The sequence below is a fragment of the Strigops habroptila genome, chromosome 3 (genome assembly GCF_004027225.2).
Source record: "Strigops habroptila isolate Jane chromosome 3, bStrHab1.2.pri, whole genome shotgun sequence".
Taxonomy (NCBI): Eukaryota; Metazoa; Chordata; class Aves; order Psittaciformes; family Psittacidae; genus Strigops; species Strigops habroptila.
In genome coordinates, this window is record NC_044279.2 from 32,806,693 (window position 1) to 32,826,732 (window position 20,040).

Sequence of the window (20,040 nt, forward strand, 5' to 3'; positions counted from 1 at the left end):
TACAGGAGAGGCTGAAACCACTTTGTTTTTCCTGCTACCACAACAGATTTTTAGTTGCACTGGAACAAACACCATCAGCTGAACACACGCCTCTCTCCAGTGCCAAATAACCGGCATGACTTGGCTCTCCCTGCCAGGCTGCTGTGTACTTCCAGAGAAAACTCCCAAGGTATTGCATTATCCTCAGGCTCCCCCCCGCTGCCCCAGTGGCACGCCTGGGGGGCCAGATTTCCTAGCTGACAGCCATGCTTGTTGGCTTGTCAGGTGTTATTAAAGCACATCTCCTGTGAATGGCAGGAATGACTCCGAGCACCTGTGCGCTAAAATTTTCCATGTAAAGCAGTTCAAAACAATTAACTGGGGGAAAAGAAAAGAAGAGGAAGGCTTACTCTTTAAGTTCACTGTAAATCGGGAGGACTGACGGGTGGCACACAAATGCAAAAGCAATGGTGGGCAAAGCGTACACGGTCTGTTCAGAGAGAATTTCAGAGAACAAGTTAAGAAGTATTTCCCCCAGTGGCGTGAAGACACAATCTGTGTTCAACTACCTCAGCTCCCACCTCTCTGGACTCTTCAAGCGAACGTTGAGAGCCTTCAGAGGAGGCAGAAGACCTGTCAATTGGCACGTGTTTAATGAAACATGGAAAGCAGCGCTCTCCCAACGGGAGGACAAAGCCTTCTCCTTGGTCGCGCAAGCACAGTGCTGAGTCTGCTCGCAGAGCGCAGCGCTGGATGCCATGTGGCCGCTGGCTTTGCTCCCTGGGATGGGTTTCCCTGCCCGGCTACCGCCAGCGCTACTAGAACAGTGTCACGTGTACAAGGGACGTATGGCGGGTCACCGCCACGCTACCCTGCCTTGGCATGGAGAAGGGCGCGCACCCGTGGTGCTAAGGCTGAAGTCCTGAAGAGGAAGCCCATATCCAGACTGTAAGAAAAGAGAACAGGAATGCAGAACTTACAAATAAATGGATATTTCAAGATACCAGACTGAGTCCCTTCATTTCCCAGGCCAACAAAAGGGCTAGGAGGGCTGTGGAGGGAGCATGCTTTTCCTTGGGGAAAGAGAGAGACCGTTACGTCACCAGGAAGCACAGGAGGCCTCCTGGGGGGACCTCACCCCCTTCTCCACCAAAAACCTGAGTGGGTTTCAGTCTCAGCACACAGCCAGATTTCACAAATGATCTCAGTGCCCAAGCACTTCCATTTTCCCCTGGGAATGGGTATGAGCAGAGATCACATGAAAAACAGGTCCTCCTGCAAGGACAAAATGAGTCTATCCCTACATGCAGCTCCCCTCAGCCCTCTGAGATCTACTCATGCTGGCCGCAGGCATGCCCTTCCCACAGAAGCCATCCTGGTGTACGCCCCAGGCCTGACATATCCAGTAAATACACTGGTTGCTTTCCAGCCGTCCTTCCTGTGCTGCCTCCTCTCCCTCACTCACAGCACGCTCCGGGGGGATGCTCAGAAGTTGCCTGGACATGGTGCTGGGAAATTGGCTCTAGGCAGCCCTGCGTGAGCAGGGAGTTTGGACCAGATGATGGACCTCCAGAGGTCCCTGCCAACCTCAGCCACCCTCTGATTCTGTGAAACTGTCTCTCGTCTCACACACCAAAGTAGCTAAAATGACTGGCAAACTGTTGGCCCCAAGGGCAAATCTCTAGAGTTCAGCTCAAGCATGACCAGTTCAGATGGACTGATACTTCCAATGTGCCTCCACTGACTCCGAGTCAAATGCTGACACTGCTTGAGAAGAAGACTGCCCTTCAACGCTATCTAAAATATACCTACACCTAAGCTGCTACTGTACACCAACTAATTCTTAGTCCATCACACTGCATCTGGGCTGACTGCTGCCCCTAACCAAAGAAAAGTGCTCAGGTTGGCTTTTTCAAGTGAAGCCGGTAGGATTAATTCAAAAAAACATTAAATTTTGCATGCATATGCTATATGTGTGCATTCCCTGTGGATGTGACTGCAGCACCCTGGGGACCTGCCCTGCTGGATAAGGTGTTGTTTAAGAACACTGCGCCCTGGCACAGCTGGCAGGAGCAATCCTCCTGCTCCCACAGCTACAGCCAGTTGCTCTTTCACATTCTCTTGGCACAGCTTTCCCTGCAGCTGTGCAGTGATGGAGGAAAGCATCCAGCTGAAAGACAATCAAATTTCTGCTGGATTAGCTCTCAACTATATCCTTTTTGCAATCCAGCACACTGTATGGCTACAGAAACATGTACCCTGTCACAAAGAAATGGTTTGTCTGCAGGAGGACAGAGGGATTACTTCTGGGCTTTGGATGCAGGAATGGCTTACTCAGCCTCTGCTCAACTACAGCGTGGAAGTGCAATTCCAGCATGGATAGCGAGAAGCAGTGGAAAGGAAAACTCTCCCAAAGAAAGCATTAGTTGTCTGGTGGTAGCTTGGGCTCACAGCCTTGGCACATCTACTACCGGAGCAGAGCAAGACTGCAAGGAGGGACGTTCAACATGGCATCTCCTTAAGACTGGGCAAGGAGCACGCGTGGAAGCATGGAGAATCAGGCCCAGCATGATGCTGAACACATTAAGAACACGAGGTGTAGGTGCATATGTTATGTGAATTAAGAATAAGTATTATAAAAAGAAACATACCTTGGAATTAAAGATAACATACTTTGGCTTACACATATGTTCATATGCTGAGCTATTTGATAGGCTAGATGATGTTGCATTTAGCTCCGATCCACCACAGGGAATTTGAAACTTCTTGTAAATAACCTAGAATAAGAGTGGAAGACAGCTAATTGATAAAAATAATACTAAAAAGCAAATTAAAATCAAAACATCAGAGAAATTATGAATACCCTACCAAATGACTCTCATCCAATGAAGAAAGCAAGCTGAACTTACCACTACTAGGAAAAATACCATGCAGCTTAATGAAAATCCACTGGTATAGCCAAGATACCCTGAAAGAAATTAAAAAGAAATCTCATACAAAATTATTTTATTTAGCCATAGCTTGGGTTTTACTTCTTCTTGCTGCTTCATGAAGTTTAAATGTGTTATACATTTAATATGTACCATGAGCTTCTGGGCAGGACAAACCCATGTCCTGTCAGTGTGGGAGTCTCCCACATCACAAGCCTTGAGGCTTTCAGACAGACCCAAGCTTTTCTCCGACTGGTCTGACCTCCCAAGGGCCACCTTTACAGCAGTTTAACTACTTTTACTTCTGAAAGGGGCTGTGATAATTCAAAGAAACCTGAAAATGTGCAACGGCAATCGGAAAGTGACCCAGATTCCCTGATACGAGCCACGCCAGCTGAATGTGGGTTATTTTCTCTGAAGGAAGATCTCAACAGGACTTCAGTGCCAAAACTTGTTACATGGTTTTAAAAAATACATTGTGTGCCTACTGGCATCTCTGTGGACTCAAACACATGTGAAAATGTAATTCTCTATACACATCTTCAAAGCCCAGTGCCTCCAATTAACCTAAAAATTGACTAAAAATTTCAATGCTGATAGAAAAATAAGTTATTTTTTGTAATCTCACAATTTGTGAACTTATTTTTACAGGCCACACATCAAACAGAATTGCCTTATGAAATGAAGACCTTCTTAACTGTAATTTTTAAAATATATTTCCACAGCTGTATGGAGGAAGCTGGTTTATACTGAGTTCTACCACTGTGACAATTTAGGCTTACTTGCTCCAAGATGCTTAAACACAGCTTAATCCTGGACCAGGGAGGCTGCTTAGATTACAGTGAGAGCATTTATTTTTTATTATAGTTGAGTTGCCAGTGTGGTTGCCAGTAGCATGATGTCTGGGCTCCTTTATTTTATTCCCACAATGACATTTGCATCTTACCTAAGTTCTTAAGGAGACATAAAGGGAGGATTATACCAAACGTCACTGTGACAACAAGAATCCGCCCATCCACATACCATGCCCTGTATAAAAGAATTAAAAGAACCCATGAGCACACCTTAAATCATCTTTGGTTTTTCTCACACTCAGTCAACCTCTTTGCTGCAGTTACAAAACTACCTTTGGTCTCCTTACCCTACAAGCTCCTACAAAAGGAGAGATGGGGGCCACATTTAAGCTTTGTAGACTCATTAAGTATCCAGGCCTTAAAACATGGCACTGCTCTGACTCAGGTACAGCAGATTTTCATAGTCATCAGGGAAAATATCATCCTACTGCTGAGATCAGTGAGTGGGACTGAGAGGCAGAACACCACCCTCCCTATCCTGATAAAAGCCACCCTGCCAAGATGAGGTAAGATCATGCAAAGGGCCACACATACAGCTCAGTGGGGTGGGGTGGGGTGGGGTGCCAGATTTGTTTGCTAAACCACCTGGGCACGTGCTTGGAGCAGCAAACCAGGCTCCTGTAGGCTGGCATGCACTAGCCAGCCCAAGGATGTATCTCCTTCTAGCCAAGTGCTTTGAATCCTGCTGGAAAGCAAGAAAGGGGAGAAGGGACAGTGTTAGTGACATTCTGTATGACCTATTTCCACTGCTTGGTCCAATTTAGTATGGAAGCCTGAGGAATGGGATCTCTATTTTCTTCTTATGTACTACAGCACACCATATAACCCAGTGCAAAGAATATTTACCACCCCTCTTATTAAAGAAGCTGGTAAATGTCGTGGAGTGGTAAGTGGCAGAAATCTAAGTATAATATTCTGCTGTTGTCATATGCTAATACCAAGAATTTCATACTACAGACAGTGCTTCAGAGGCAAAATCCTGTAAGATGCTCAGGACACAAGGAAATACATGGTATCTTAAACATGCATTGTTTCCAATATCTTAAGGTGATGCCTAACTCTAAAAGATTGGATCCTATGATAAGAGGCTTGTATAGATCACAATTCTACATGAAATCTGGTGTGCAAAGAGAGTGACTACTGATGACTTAACGTTTCATTTCCTGCTCATCCTCTTTTCCTTCCCAGAGTTGTTTTGGTTTTTATTAACCCCCCGAGATATTCCTATGAAAATCTACCTTGACAAATCTAAAGAGTATCCAATACTTAAGAGCTTTTATAAACATATGCTTAAACTTATCTATACAGTGTTAAATCCTATAATATAATCACCAAAATTAATTAAACTTACGAAAAAGTTTCTTCTTTTCCCATTAGAAACTTTATGGCAGAAGGCAGCTCATTTTTGACTATGAAGAGATAGCTCAACATTGCTGGAGGAAGAAGAAAGTCAGTTTAGAAAACAGGTAAGATATTTTGCAGAACAAGTACAGAGAAGCATCCTGAACCTTCTCCCACATCAGCGTCTGATGACAGAAGACCCCAAACTATAATTGACCATAAACTACTGATCATCCAGTAATACAGCATGTTTAAAAGGCTGCATACAAAGTGTTAGCCACAGCGATATCAAGGAGCACAAAGATCCCAAGACATCACCGAGAGAAGGAGGAACCTGACTGGTTGGTAGCTGTAAAATTATTAAGATGTTTCTGGGTTTTGTTTTGCAATGTCCTTCATCTCCTTTACCTCCAACGTTCTGGAGAGATGTAGATCCAAAGACAATCATTTTCCCTGGGGTACCGAAGACTTGCTCACCCAGCTTTTCATACACCATGCAGCCTGCATGTAAAGAATGGAGGAGAAAGGTAACAAATACACTGGTGAAAGCTGCTGGGTTGAAATTCTCATGCTTCCTTTTCAGCAAACCACCCATCTGTGCAGCCATATCTGCCTTTTGCAAGTAAATAGAGAGCTCTCTTGTAATTACTAGGGCTGAAACTTACGTAGGAATGTTGTCTTGACGTCTGTAAATGTTATCATTGGCTACCAGTCACTTTTGAAACTGAAGCTCTTAGTGAGGCTTTTACACCCCTTTAATGAGTCTATCTATCTATACCTCAGTGACATGTTAAGTTCTGGTATCCCCATCCTGGGATATCAGGTTTGCACCCGCAATGGCAGTGACGTAAAAAGCCTCCTCTCCAGACAGAACTTGGTACAGCGGGATCCATAAGTCAGCACTGGCAGCCCTGCCACAGCAGACACAGTAATTGCAATTCTGCAATCTGCTTGCTTTGTCTAAATGACCCAAACGAGGGCAGCCACTGTTTACAGGATGATTTACAACTTCTAATGATGAAGCCTTAACTTGCAAATTCTCAGTGTGGTATGTTTTTGGTAAAAGCAGGGAGAGGTGTAAATTGTAACTAAAACTTTTTAGTATCTGTCAAGCTTGAGAAACCACTCTATTAATTAGTTTGTCTTAAATGTTTTGCTGCTTCGCTGTGATTTAGGCTGAGAAAAAGACTGGACATTGTGAAGATCAGAACAGAAAGAGAGAAATATTGCAGATGTTACACTAAAGATAAGTTCTAAAATGCATCCCATTGTTTGGTTTTCTCCATATTTCCTTATAGCTGACATTTCTGCTTTGAAGCTTGTATAAACAGAAAGTTCAAGCTTAAATGTAACAGCAGCATAGAAACAGGGCTTAGATTCTGAGAACTAAGAGGACAGTAATGACCACAATTAGGCATATGGACCTAATTTAAATAGGCTGTTGAAACCTATGCTGCATAATACACGCTATTACAGTAACTCGTGTGTCCAAATTACATATTAAAATATTACAGCGTTCTTGTGCACAGATAATTTTAAAAATCTAGCTTCAGATACTGCTTCCCAAGGAAAGAGTCTCTCAGACTTCTGAGCACAGTGACATTTAACGCTGTAGGTAACTTCTAATTTCTGTGTTTAGAATATATTTTGCCTACAGATAGATACACTTCTCTCTCTGGAGGAACAATTCCCTTTTATGTTCTAGGAAACCTCCGCTATACCACGAAGGCTATCAGGAATTTCACATTAACCATTAAGGACAAACTGTATTTCCAGCTAAGCTTCACCACAGGCAAATATTCATAACATTTCATGTGCAATTGGTTTTGTAATGCAAAGAAACTATGTGAGCTGTTCTTTCTAGCTCACTGAAGACAACATTTCATGGCAGCAAAATTCACTCTTTGTAGTAAGTTTTTCTCTTTGTAGTGATGGACAGATGCTGTTCTCTATTGACATGTCATAAATTCTTGTTAATTCTGGGCTTCTGACCCAAAATGTGTTAGGCTTTTCCATTGTAATAGAAATTCCATCTTACACAAAGCACCTGGCCTTATATGAGCACTTTTTATCTCTTGTTCTTTACAAGTCTACTGAAATGGTAGAATAACATCTTAAATTACCTGTTTCCTTTGAACACACCAACAGGAGATATATTGAATAAATAGACAGCAGTGTCACTGAAACCAAGAGCAGCCTACAAAAGAACAGAAAATAAAGCTTACTGTAAGAGCTGAGATCTAGCATTGCAATATTTCATGTCAGGTCATATTCCTGTTGATTCTAAGATAATCTTTTTACTCTTCAGACAATGCAAAAAGCCCTAAAAATACATGTGATTCACATACTGTTTGCAGTTCCACCACATCACAGTGGAGGCAGAAAGCCCTGAACACAAAGGGATTCAATCATGTCCAACTTAGCAGAGCTGCAGAGCACAGCCTGTCAGTGAGTTATACCTCCTCATACTGGAAGAAGCAAGAATAAAGATGTCTTATCAGATAGGAATTAAGATTTAATCAGAGGAGGGATGAGCCAGGTATGTCCCTCACCACCTACTCTAAAGCTTTTTCTTCTGGAAGCAGGGTAAAAATTTCAAAAGAAAGTCCTCTATTTCAGAACTTCCATACCAAATGGAAGCATGTTTTCCCAGGGCATGTTTCATATGCTATCAAAGGGGTGCCCAAATAGCTTTTTATGTGCCTCCCAGAGCACAAGCAGGGGGAAGAGGAAGGAAGTTAAGGCTCAACTGGCTTCCCTTGGGAATAAAGGCAGAAACCAAAGGCTCATCCTTTGTCTAGGTGGGGGCTGGTGTTCCCCCACTGATGTCACTCCTGGTCTGCTGTGATCTGTAATTTGACTTCATGTAGAAGAAGTGGAGGAGTAATGACCAAACTGTGTAGGGAACTTGCTGGCACAAACGATAATTAGTCAGTGCAGGGGGGCTAAGTGCATAAAAACACATTTGCTCATTGCTCTGCGTCTTTGAGCCAAGCACCATGTGTGCTTTCCCCTCCAACACTCTGACACACAAAGACCTGATGATGTTTTCATGATGTGTGTGAAGAGCATTCAGACAATCTGTTGGCAATTCCTCTCTTTATTATGACAACTACCCTCAGGACACCAAGAAAAACAAGCCTAAGATTTAACAGAAAACAAGCTGCTGCTATAGATAGGCAGCAACACATCTTTGTCATAGGAAAGAACAGGATAAGAAGCCTCCTTCCCCCACTTTTTATTATCTTAGACTAGAAATACTTTAGAGCCAAATAATGACCCACAAGTTTCTTGGGGCCAGAGAAGGGAGAAACATAAAGAGGTGATAGGAGGAACTATTCTTTTGCCAACAAAGAGCGATGGTTGACAATAACAACATGCTCTTTGTACAGCCCAAAGGGTGTTTCTCCTCGAGAAGGTGGAGAAGGGAAGGGAGATTGCCATGGCTGAGGTCACTCTGCTTCATTTTTCGTGTTCCCTGCAGAGCTGTTACACCCCTGCCTGCCTGCAGGCATGGTGCTCACAGCTCCCCTATGCTCTATGCTGGGCTGACTCACTCCAGCCCCAAATGGCTCCAGCTCTGCACGCCAGCATTGAGTTTATTTTAATATTAAAAGCTCCCGTTTTTCAGGCACTGAGCTCACGGAGCCTCTGCAGAGGTAAAAATAACACTCCCAAGCAGCCAGGTATTTATCTGATCTGTTGTCCTTAGCTCCCCATAGGGTTCTTGCAGGGACACTTGGCATTTCCATTAGCGCTGTATGAAAAACTTGTTTGTGTTAGGGCTGTGGTATGGACAGGGATACTTGCGCCAGAACCGCCCCTTGGAAAGGAATGATAATGTCCATGCCACTCGCTCTGCACAAATTCAAAACAGAAGCAGGGGAGCTTGCGCTGCAGTCCCAAAAGCACTCCCCTACTTTTCGTTCTGCTTGCTTTTAAAGAAATGCTGGCAGCTATGCAAGGGACCAGCACATGCAAAAGTCACCTCCCTCCAACAAATAAGTCACCTCCCTCCAACAAATCCAGAATAAATAGTTTAGGGCAGGGGATTCATACAGCGCTGTGAAGAACAAACTGTTCTGCAATAGCACTGCTGTTTGCTCCCAGCTGCCATATTACCAGATCAGCTGAAACTGGTGGTGCTATTCCCAGCCCTCTTGGCAGGTCCCAGGCTTTGGGGCCAGAAGACCTGTAAGGCTTGTGCAGTCACCTGCCTTATTATTGCACAGAACAGCCCTGAACCTCTCACAAGGTACGGGGTGCAGAACAGCGTGGTAGAGCGTAGTGTTTGCCCAGTTTAGGGCTGGTCTGCCCTAAATCTCTGGAGGAGTTAGGCTGTGGCTGTGTAACTGCTTCCAGCCAACCCTAGCAGAAGCGGCTGCAGAACGCAGTGTGAAACTTTGGTTGCAGCCTCATACTACACCTCATCTAACAAGGCCCTGTGCCTCAGCAGGGTTTTTCAGACCATGTGCACTGCCAGGCTAAATGCAGGCTGAAGGCATCTTGCACTTGGCTGGCCCATATGCTTCTGCAGCATGATCCATCACTCTGGTCCTGGCTCTCCAAGATGAAACCACAAGCAGCAATGAGCGCTCCTGCCATCCCTGCGTGGCCTGGCCTATCCCCAACTTCCCAAGCCTTTCGTGCCATCGTTCTGCAGCAAAGTTTTTTCTCCTTTTGCATATGGGAAACGACACTCTTCTTTGGCTAGGCTGTAGTTATCAACAGTACTGGGATTAAGTCCATCTGAGTTCCTACCACATCTGTTTTGCCTAGAAATAATGACATTTTGCTAAGGCACCAAGTTATGTAAATAGGATGTGAGAATATATACTCATTGCCATATTTATTTTTCATGTCTTATGCCAAGAGTACAGGATCTGAACCGATCCAGGTACACATGGCAGTGCACACTTCACACTGCAGAAGCCTAAAAGGTGTGAGAGGAAATCAGGCTGGGCATGCTTTGTTAGTGCTGAAAATGCTCTTTTAATTTTTCCACCTCTACTTTTCAGGGATGGTGCAAGCCAATAATAGACAAACCAACACAGAAACTTTCCAGGTCTGTGCTACTCAAGAACAATGAATTTAAGTGCTTTCTAATGTGCAAAAATGAAAGTATTGCTAGGACTCTATCTTTAATCACTTGTAAAGCAGAAATGGTTCTAAGATCTACCTGTGATACCGACAGCAGAAATATACATTTATGAGAAAGATACACTGAACGAGTGTGAGAAAAAAAATCTACCACTAATGGACTAGGTTTATCTCTGAGATTGTCACATGATAAAAGAACATTTAAAGGAGTTCAATTTTCATGCGTAACTACGGACACCACATTAGGATCCCGTATCCCCAGGCTTCAAAGGGGAAAGCTCTGCTAGCATGGTCAGTTAGGTCCTGCTAGCTTCCTTACCTTTGATCTCAGCGGGCTGGTCTACCTCCAGGCCAACAGATCTAAAGGCATTATAAAGCTAACAAAAACAATTATTCATTTTTAAATACACACAGTTAATTCCGTAGAGAATAATGCTGTTATTTACTGTACAAAGTCTCTACATTCAGGGTTGGCAGTTTTTTGAAACATGTGGTGGTAGAGATCTACACACTCACTACTCAGCCCAAGAGGAGCCCAGTCACCATCATACGATGTTAGAAGTTCCTCTGGTGTTCGCACCACTGGTCTGATCTACCTCACTTAAAAGACACTGCCTTTTTACATCCTTTAGAGCAAACTCATTTCACATTTCACTTCACCCTCACAAAAAACTGCTGAAAGAATGAGAAAATGAGGTTATAGAAAATTGAAGCAGTAAAGAGAAACTGAGGGTGCTCCTTGGCTGAGACACTATTATCACAGAAGAGGTATAACATGGCTGAAGAGAGATAACTTTTTTTCCTGGTTACAGCAGTTTTTGCCACCACCAGTCTGCGTGTGCTTGTCAGAGCACCATATGGAGTATCACATACAGGTTAGTGTAGTGGGTAAAAAAAGCAGCAAAACCAAAATCAACTCAGCCGCTCTGCATAAGAAAGACCTAAATTAAAGTCCAGCTACTTTATAGCCTAGCTTAGTGACAACATGATTATGAGACTTTGTACATTCTTAATATAAATGGATTAAGTCCTTGGATTATTCCAGGATTTTACCCAACCACAGCAAACTGTAAGCTTGCAGCATGGATGTAGCTGTCCTGGCACAAAACCCCAGAGCAGATGGCTATATGTACCACTTTGGCCATCTACTCTGCTCATATACAGGACTCATATTTCCCAAACCCTGAAGAAATAACCAAAGTTCTGGATTTTTAGATCTGACGTTGAAGAAAGGACACCGTGTATGAGTAATCTGTAAACTCAATAACTGTGTTGAACACTTCTCAAAGATTGTAAATTATTGTATTTCTTCCCTCAATGAACATTTATCACTGAAATCTGCACACAATTCCCAACTGATTTCTTAACAATCACTTTCCACAATGAAACGTACTCATATTTTATTCATGTGATCCAGAATAAAACAGAGTAACATTGTCTTACTCACCCACTGGCAACATTTCATTCTTAAACTATAAAATTCTCCTTTACAGAATGCCTCTTTTTTGCTGGAGTTAAGTACTCTACCTCAATTCTTTTTTATACTGAAATCTTGGCTACGTTTATGTTTGCTCTCAAGGACTCTCACATAAGAAACTTACGAAACTGTGGGAGTGAGATGAAAATATTATATGTAACATATAAAGGAATATAAACATTCTTTCATTCTTTTTCTTTGTTTCAAAAAAGTAATTATTGCATCCTGCTTCGATGAAAGCTCTGGAGATCCTGTGATATGACTAAGAACTAGGTACTATCCAATTGCAAGTATTACTACTTAATATTTCTGATGTATGTATAGCTTATGGACCATAGGAAAAAACCCTGGCTAGGCTCAAGTAGAAAATAACACGGACTTGATTTGCCCTAGCATTACAAGTAGTAGCTTTTCCCCAAAAAAGATTTGACTAAAAAAAGTCCAAAACTTGTAGCTAATATTTTCAGACTTGAATGTTATATTTGATTAGAGATGGAGTGTAAATCCTTCCACTTGATGGCAGCACACATGTTCTTTAAACACAGTGAAACAGCACAGAGACCAGCTATTCACCACGCGAATACTTACAGAAAAAGGAGAATTCCCGTGTTGGCCAAGGCAAAAGCGAGACCCAAAATCCCACTGCCCATAATTGCATTGCTGAGGTTGAAAACAGACATCCCCAGAGAAGTAGTTCCTGGAATCTGGAGAAGTAAAGACCGATGTGTCAGCAACAGCTTGGAATGGAGCAGGGAAATATACCTATGCTTCAAACTCCACATATATTGCAATATATCAGATGTAAGTAACTACTGCTATGGAAATTACTTAGTAAAAATTGGTTTGAAAGAGGAAAAAGCATCTCTAAACACTGTCACAGCTACACTCTGACTGCTGAAAACTGACATAAATGGTACAGGCAATACACAACTCATACTACAGTTTCAATTTTAAACCCCATCTTTTGCTATGTCTGTGAAACATCTTAGGTGCTTGATTTATATATTGTAAGGCCATAATGACCCACCAGGACTTCTGCCTAAGACAGGCCAGAGGGATTCCCTTGCCTCAACTTGACCAAAATGTTTGTTTGGGTTATTTTATTTTTTTAAAGTGCTGAGCACAGGCGGTTCCTACAGGAACTTGAATTTCAGTTATAACTGTGTGTGCCCAGCACTTTTCAAGACTGTGTTTAAAGGCCCTTCAGATACATAACATACAGTTCATTTTGACAGGGAAAAGAACAGCAAGAGAGACTTACATATTCATCACATTTCTTCTTCTCCAAGTGGCTGTTTGTGAGACTTCTTCTGCTCTCTCGATCCGAAATAAACTTGCTGAAAGAAGTCAGAGGATTTATTTCCAGCTAGTGTTTAGGAAATGTGAACACATTAATTCCGTGAGCAGCATGTGATTACAAAATACGCAACATATAAAAACTGTATGTGAAAAGAGGTCAGACTCATAATTATTTAATGAGCCAGATTATGCTTCACCGATACCAGTGTATGTTGGGCATCAATAAAGGTAACACGAGCACAAGATCAGAATAAATGTATATATAGAGAGTAAGTCTTTTAGGAGGTTCAGTAAAGCTACAGCACCAGTTTTTTGGACGGGAAAGAAATCTGTTTGCAGAGGCATTAAGACGAGATACTTCTCCAGGTGTCCTGCAGAGGTGTGTGTGACCAGTACCCCTTGCTCCCAACCCTTACTCATGTGTTTAGTATAACTAACATCATTTCATAAGGCAAACAGCCATTCTGTGACTGGGTGGGTCATGTATTCATTCCCTTTCCCTCATTAGCAGACACTGAAGGTCCTGTGAACCAAGTAGACAAACCGAACAGATGTCTTCTTCTCCTCCCTATAAGCCTCAAGACTCCTGGGCGCCAGCCTGATTACTCCCTTCCTTGCCAGCCTTGAATGTCCCAAGGCAACCAGCCCACCATGCAATGGCAATGCCCCACTCACAGAACAGGGAACTGTAACAGCACCCAGATTCTATACTGTCTGTAAAACCAACGAGGTTCAAGTCTTGCGTGGGGAACTTGGATGGGAGCTGCTGCTGGGCAGTGGGACCCAGGACCTGCAGTGATCAGGTACACCACCACCATTCTCTGGTTACTCTGAGGACTGAGGGAGTGACTTGTATCCTTCTATATGATTTACAAGTCTAGATTATGGTTGTTATAGTGATACAGCAAACCATGTATTAAGATATGATCTGATCTGCATAGAGTCCAGGTGATTAGAAATCATTAAGTTAATTGATTCTGCTTGTAGAAATCCTGTGCCATTCTAATAATAAATTCTGAGCTACAGTAGTCATAATATCCTGAGGAAATAAAGCTTTAATTTTAACTACCATTTAGTGCGGTCATCATTCTGCCAAGGATCCCTAACAGACCCTATCTGTTCCCTCCGTATTGGGTGGCACTGCAGCACCCTGCGAAACCCTAAATTGCCACCGTAGGGTCAGTGTGGCTGGAATTAAGAGGAGGAAGAGGTGCTGCATGCAGCCAGCACTGCCTGGACCATCCTGAACCAGGCAATGTGCTCTGTCAGTGCACAGCTCAGGGCTACTTGATTTTCATTTAAGAGTCTTTCAAAACTCAATACTGAATTCACCATACTGCAAAATGAAACACTTCTGTGCATGGAAACATGGAATAAACAGCTCTTCTTTCTCTGCACCCTTCACTTGTTGTGTGCCCTTGATATATCCACATTTAGGAACTTACCATCACCAGAACAAGATTTGCCTCCTGCGGCTGTGTCGGTATCTTTGGGATTTATGACAATACTGGTTTGGATGAGCTGTTATTTTCTCACAGATCTTTTCTTCAGCAAACATTTTAGTTTGTATAAAGCATTCTTTCAGCTTTTCATCTTTTGAATGTTTATGTACAATTAAGTCCCTGGCATCTTTGTTAATCCACAGATGGTTTTAGACTGCACTGGCTAATGCGTCAGCCATTGTACATGTTACATACATAACAAACCAAGTGTCAGAGACCTTTCTTGCTGTAGGTGAATTGAGGTGGCTCTTCTTAAATTAAAACAGACAAACAATACTCTGAACACAAAGAGCAGCACTGCTGGTCCTTTCCCTCAGCTGGGGACATCTACTGGCCAGGGGTGCATAGTTCAAACTGTGACTCAAGACTGTGCATCACTGAGTACATCCAGCAGTACTCAGGCTGGTAATGTAACTGCAAACTCAGACAGAGCTCTACCAAACTTCCCTACTACCCCAGTTGTGACCTAGTTACTAGTGATGCATACTAGCACAGCTTTCAAGTGCATGCCAAGATCATGCAGTTGTAACGCTGCTGACTTAGCTTCCACAGCTGACACACTGGGCTCTATGTCTTCACCATTTTGTGTACTCCATACGCATTTTGAGTTTATCCCTTAAATTCAGGCACAGCTGGCAAAATGTATGGACTATTTTTGCTGGGTTGGTTGCAACTCTGACTCCCAGCCAGTGGTCTGCTTTGACTTCCTTAATATCAATAAAAAACAACTATAGGCTTCTCCTGTATTTTTTAAACCACTAAATTCAGCAACTGATTTGCTGCAAAATATAGACACTGTGCCACATTTACCAGCCCTAACATAGTTGGAATAGATGGCTGAACCTCCCCCAGTGTTTTAAGAAGTGAAAACCAACCACTTCTATCTAACACAGACTGATCCTAAATTAACTTTCCAAAGCTCGCTGTGTAGGTATTTCATCCTCGCAGAATAAAATCTCAACCTGATTCAGAGCATGTGCTTTTTTATTTCATGTCTGTTTAAAGCCCATCTCTTGAATGCGGGCAGCAGAGTGTGAAAGGTTTGAAAAAGACATTCCGACTCTCTCGAAACACCCTGCAGGCAATTTGTACAGGCAAGAGCACAGAGAAGAGTTTTGTCTCTTTTGGATTTGTAAGGGCTGCTGGGAACATCTGTGGACTACTTCTTCTGTCATTTACAAAGATCATGTGTCATTTTAGATTTTGTCAGACTTCAGATAGAAGTAACTAGTCTGCACCCCCCACCCCTTCTCCTCATCCCTCTGCTGCCAGTGTCCCCTTAATAATTACAGAAATAACAGATTTGTAAATACTATTATTATTGCCACCTGGTATTAAAGTTTGATGAAAATTATTGTTAACACATGATAAAAGACAACACTTGAGTAATACTGCCTGAATACAAATTGACCGTGGGACTTTCCATTAGAATACTTTTGACAGAGTAAACAGCTTCTGTGGAGCTGGTATCTTCTGTGGCCAGCAAACACATTTTTTTCCTTCTGGATGGGATTTTAAGAAAACTAGCTTGATTTGATAAATCGACCCGAAGTACTTTCTTCTGTGTTAGTCCTACATTAAAATGGACTGGGCTTGTTGTCCAGCATCCCATCTCCTATTCCAAACTGGGCTCTCCATCCACCCTGTTTACCACGTCACACTGCACATTTTTCTCCATTTATGTTGTGTGATGTGTATGGGAGGACAAAGTCAGACACAGGAATGTGCCTACTGTGCTCCCAAATCATGAGGTACATAGCACTGCACCCAGCTTTTGTACGAGGTGCTTCCCAGCCCCAGGACGCCTGCCTGGAAAGCTCATCGGTGATGCAGAGGTGCAGGATGTGGGGTCTGCCTGGTCTGGAGGCTGTGCTGCATTTGCTATTGCAGGCAACTTAACCTGCAAGTCTGGACGAGAAGATTGCCTTGGGACTATGCTTGGTAGGTGGTACAGATGCAGCAAATGACAGATTAAGTTTTCCATAAATGGAATGTATTACTGAAGTTAAATAAAATAGGGCAAAGGTAATCCAATGGATTCATCTGAAACAATTTTCCCCAAGATTTTGCTTTTTTATAAACATTTTTTTCATTTCAGGGTGGGTCTTTTCCCCCCTATAGCATATGAAAAGTAACATATGTTGGAATACTGGATTTTCTACTTAAACCGTGACATGCATCTGCTCTGCTTAATAGGTGTGCTTAGAAAACAAGCTATTCACTGTCACAGAATGTTGTACATTTGATCTTTATAAATACGACATGAATGAAGTGAAATGACTGTTCACTCCAGCCTCTCCCGGCCTTCCCAAGGACCAGAGGCCACTCTGGTGACAGATGCTGTGGAAATGTGCAATAGGACTGTCTGTGCCATCAAAGCCTTGTGACTCCCCGATAAGCATGAAATCCATTTGCGCTGTTTGTTGTCTTCATTTCACACACTTTACTCATCATTGTAAGATATAACCTGTTCTTACATGTTTGTGCTTTCCTGTTGTGCTTCCCACACCACAGCTGAGTATGAACAGCTTCTTACACAAAATTTCTCAGAGACATTAACAGAACACCCCGGCAAAAAAAAATTAGCTCATCCTTGCAATGCAGGAAGCCTCATGGTTGGCTTGGAAAGAATTTCTTCATCTAGTTCTTTTCCTGGCTTGATTTAGTGCAAAGTAGAAACTTAGTCTTATTGATAAAGTGGTTTTAAAAGGATCGTGCTTAACTATGGTTTCCAAAATTAATTTATTAGAGGACTTAAATGAGAAATATCCCATTAAGGGGATATCCCCAAGCTAACCATTTTGGCAAAGCAGAGTTAGCCAAAAACCATTTAGCCATCTCAGATACGTTTAAACATAATTAAATTAAAGTGATATTTGACAATGCCTTAAACGTTTGTTAGGGAAAGCTAGTTTTGCCAAGATGACAGAACTTTACCCTTAGGCAGCTTCTTAAACTGAGCGCTAACCTGAGCAATGGCAAAGATTTCCAGGGCAGGCAGGAACAAGAAATGCAGCAGCAGCCTTGGTCTGATTTACACCATGAAACTTGGACCATATCTGGTCTAACAACTTTGTTAACTGAACAAGGAGTGCTGATAACTTACTAGTAGCTGTAAACCAAGACAGGCATTCAGCCATCAACTTTCTGAAAGCATCAGCATAGTTACAGATAAGGAGCAAGTCATCTAAATGCTGGTTTACAGTTATGTGCAAAGATGGCAAAGTTTTATACCCAGGATACATGGTTAAAAGTCAACAAATCCATACCTGAATTTGCTGCAAGTCTCTTTATTGACATCCTCAGAAGAAATTCAGTATCTTCATACAAAGAAAAACCCCTCCCAATATAGCCCCTTCCAAACAACATCCCCTACCTACACAGAACTGCATATATAACTGCATATTTAGGCCCAGAAAAGGATGTACATCCAAACAAATATAGAGAATTCTTTTCCAAAATGAAGAAATATTTGGAGTTTACAATCAGACCTGGAATCAGCCTCTCCCTGAATTTTCTTCTCCAAAAGATCGTTAAAAACTCTGCTCTATATTGAGCTTGAAAAATTATGCATTGGGAGAAAAAAAATGTTTAAAATGAAATACAGAGTGTAAAATCAAACAGGTTGAAACAACAACAACAAGAAGTTAGTTGAAAATTACAGATCTAATCTAAAGCTCACGTGAAATCAACAGAAAAAGTCCCATGGATTTTGATGGACTTTGAAGTTTCACGAGACCTTGCACCATATGCCAAAATGTGTTCTTCCGTACACCCATTAACCTCTTATTCCATGGAGATAAGGTGTTCGCCAAAGTAGTTACGGAAAGGTAACAACCACATCCTTTCAGGATGCCTTTGGCATGGGGTACAGAGCAGGGTCTGCCCGCCTGCTCATCACCCATGTTGGTGTGGAGGTGCTTGCACAGGGCAGTTGCCATTGGTGGCTCAGCCCCAGGGGATGCTGATGGGGCTGCTCCAGTGCCAATGTGCTGCTGTGCTGGAAGCTGTGATCAGTGTGAGCTGCCTTGAAACTCTTATTTTAGACATGGAGGGGAATATGAACACACTGGGATGTACAGGGCAGAATACTCATGCATGAGGTGCAGGAGTAAGTAGCTGCCCAGTAAGCGCTCTGGCAGAGGGAAAATGGGCAACCTTAATGGGCTACATCCTACAACCAAATGATGCTCTGCAGAGGAAAGAAGTTACCCAGACAGGAATGGAAAACTGCGGAATATGTTCATCTGCCCTAAGAGCCACAGCAGTAATCAGAAATTCTCCCTCTGAGTTTCTGACACCCTTTCCTCACCCCACTTTTCTTCTTCCCTTTGTAGGCAGTCCAGACCTGACCCAGCCCTTGCCACGCTTACTACGCCCTAACTCCACAAAGTGCATTGTTGACCGCAGAGGATCAGGCACATAGAGCACGCTCCCTCTCCATCCTCCATAAACATTCACTGAGAGATGAAGCGTTAACAGGGTTTTCCCTGTAACAGTTACTGGTGGCACTAGCCAACGCGCTGGGGAAGTGAGGCGCAGCCAGCCCACTGCAGCCACTCCTCTTGAGGATATAAATCCTCGGCAGGCATCAGGGAGCAAATTCACTACTGTCAGCCCCTGAGCTCCTCGCTTTATGAAGTGAGCCAGCAGGGAAGTGAGCAGGTTCGTACTGGAACTGTTTTGTTTTGGCAAAGTTGAAGGGTATTTTTTTCTTTAACAGAAGCGGTTCGCGTTTCACTTTGGCACTTTCCATCAAAGCAGTTGCATCAGAAAATTCCTGACCAGCTCTAATCTTCACCAGTGCAGCTGTGCTGCGGTCCCACCGCCACACCACGCGGCTGGCGGCTGCCCCAGTACTTCCCCATGGCAGGCAATAGGGAACAAAGGCTGGCACCCTCCTGCTGGGGGCGTCACCCATGCCGCCAGCCAGGGACCCCCACTCAGCCCCAGGGTATGGCCGACTGGTTTTGCTGTGTGCATGGTATGGACATATGGAATAAGCAGGTGCTTATTCCTGCTGCCAAGCTGCCTGTCCACCCGCATGGTGGTGAGAGCCTCATGACTCCACCCTCAGCTGGGAAATAACAGCTTTTAACTTTGTTCTTACACTAGAAAGTGAGTTTCTCCAGAAGAGCTGCTGCCAAAAGGAAGAAAGGGCGAAAGAAGCGGTTTTTTAAAGACCATAAACCCAGGCAGTGGCAGCCCAGCAGTAAAGGAGCAGGGGGATGTGCCAGCAGAGGCTTCCCAGTAGCACCAGTGCTGGGTCCCCGTGCGGGCACCAGCTCCACCTTGGTTTGCAATATTTGAACAGGAAGTTTGATTGAAAAACATCTTCTTGTTTTACAGCTTGCAAAACCCAAACAGGGTCTGCCAGCAGGTTTTTGCTGTAAACAGGACAGCTCAGCACCTGCTGAAGGCTGGTAGGAAGGCCTAAATAACCACTCATAGGTGGAACAGGCTGCTCGTTGGGAATGACTGTACAGCTTATAGGAAAAGCCAACATCCCAATAATTTAAACAAACCTAATGATTTTCACTGGTATTGACCAACAGATG

The 20,040-nt window shown here is 43.2% G+C and overlaps 1 protein-coding gene across 6 annotated transcripts in view; it reads right to left on the minus strand.

Moving 5' to 3' along the window:
• Positions 1-20,040, minus strand: part of SLC38A1 (solute carrier family 38 member 1) — a 43,089-nt gene that overhangs the window by 13,136 nt on the left and 9,913 nt on the right. For 3 of the 6 annotated variants that reach the window (XR_003990473.1, XR_003990472.1, XM_030478749.1), the window contains exons 3-11: positions 12,943-13,018; positions 12,270-12,385; positions 7,228-7,301; positions 5,513-5,605; positions 5,115-5,196; positions 3,856-3,938; positions 2,889-2,947; positions 2,631-2,756; positions 390-469 (exon numbers count right to left, since the gene is read on the minus strand). Coding sequence is in view for 1 of the 6 variants with exons in the window: in XM_030478749.1 (XP_030334609.1) it covers positions 390-469; positions 2,631-2,756; positions 2,889-2,947; positions 3,856-3,938; positions 5,115-5,196; positions 5,513-5,605; positions 7,228-7,301; positions 12,270-12,385; positions 12,943-13,018 (789 nt within the window). In the remaining 5 variants the exon portion in view is untranslated. The other 3 variants (XR_003990476.1, XR_003990475.1, XR_003990474.1) reach the window with 1 other exon arrangement.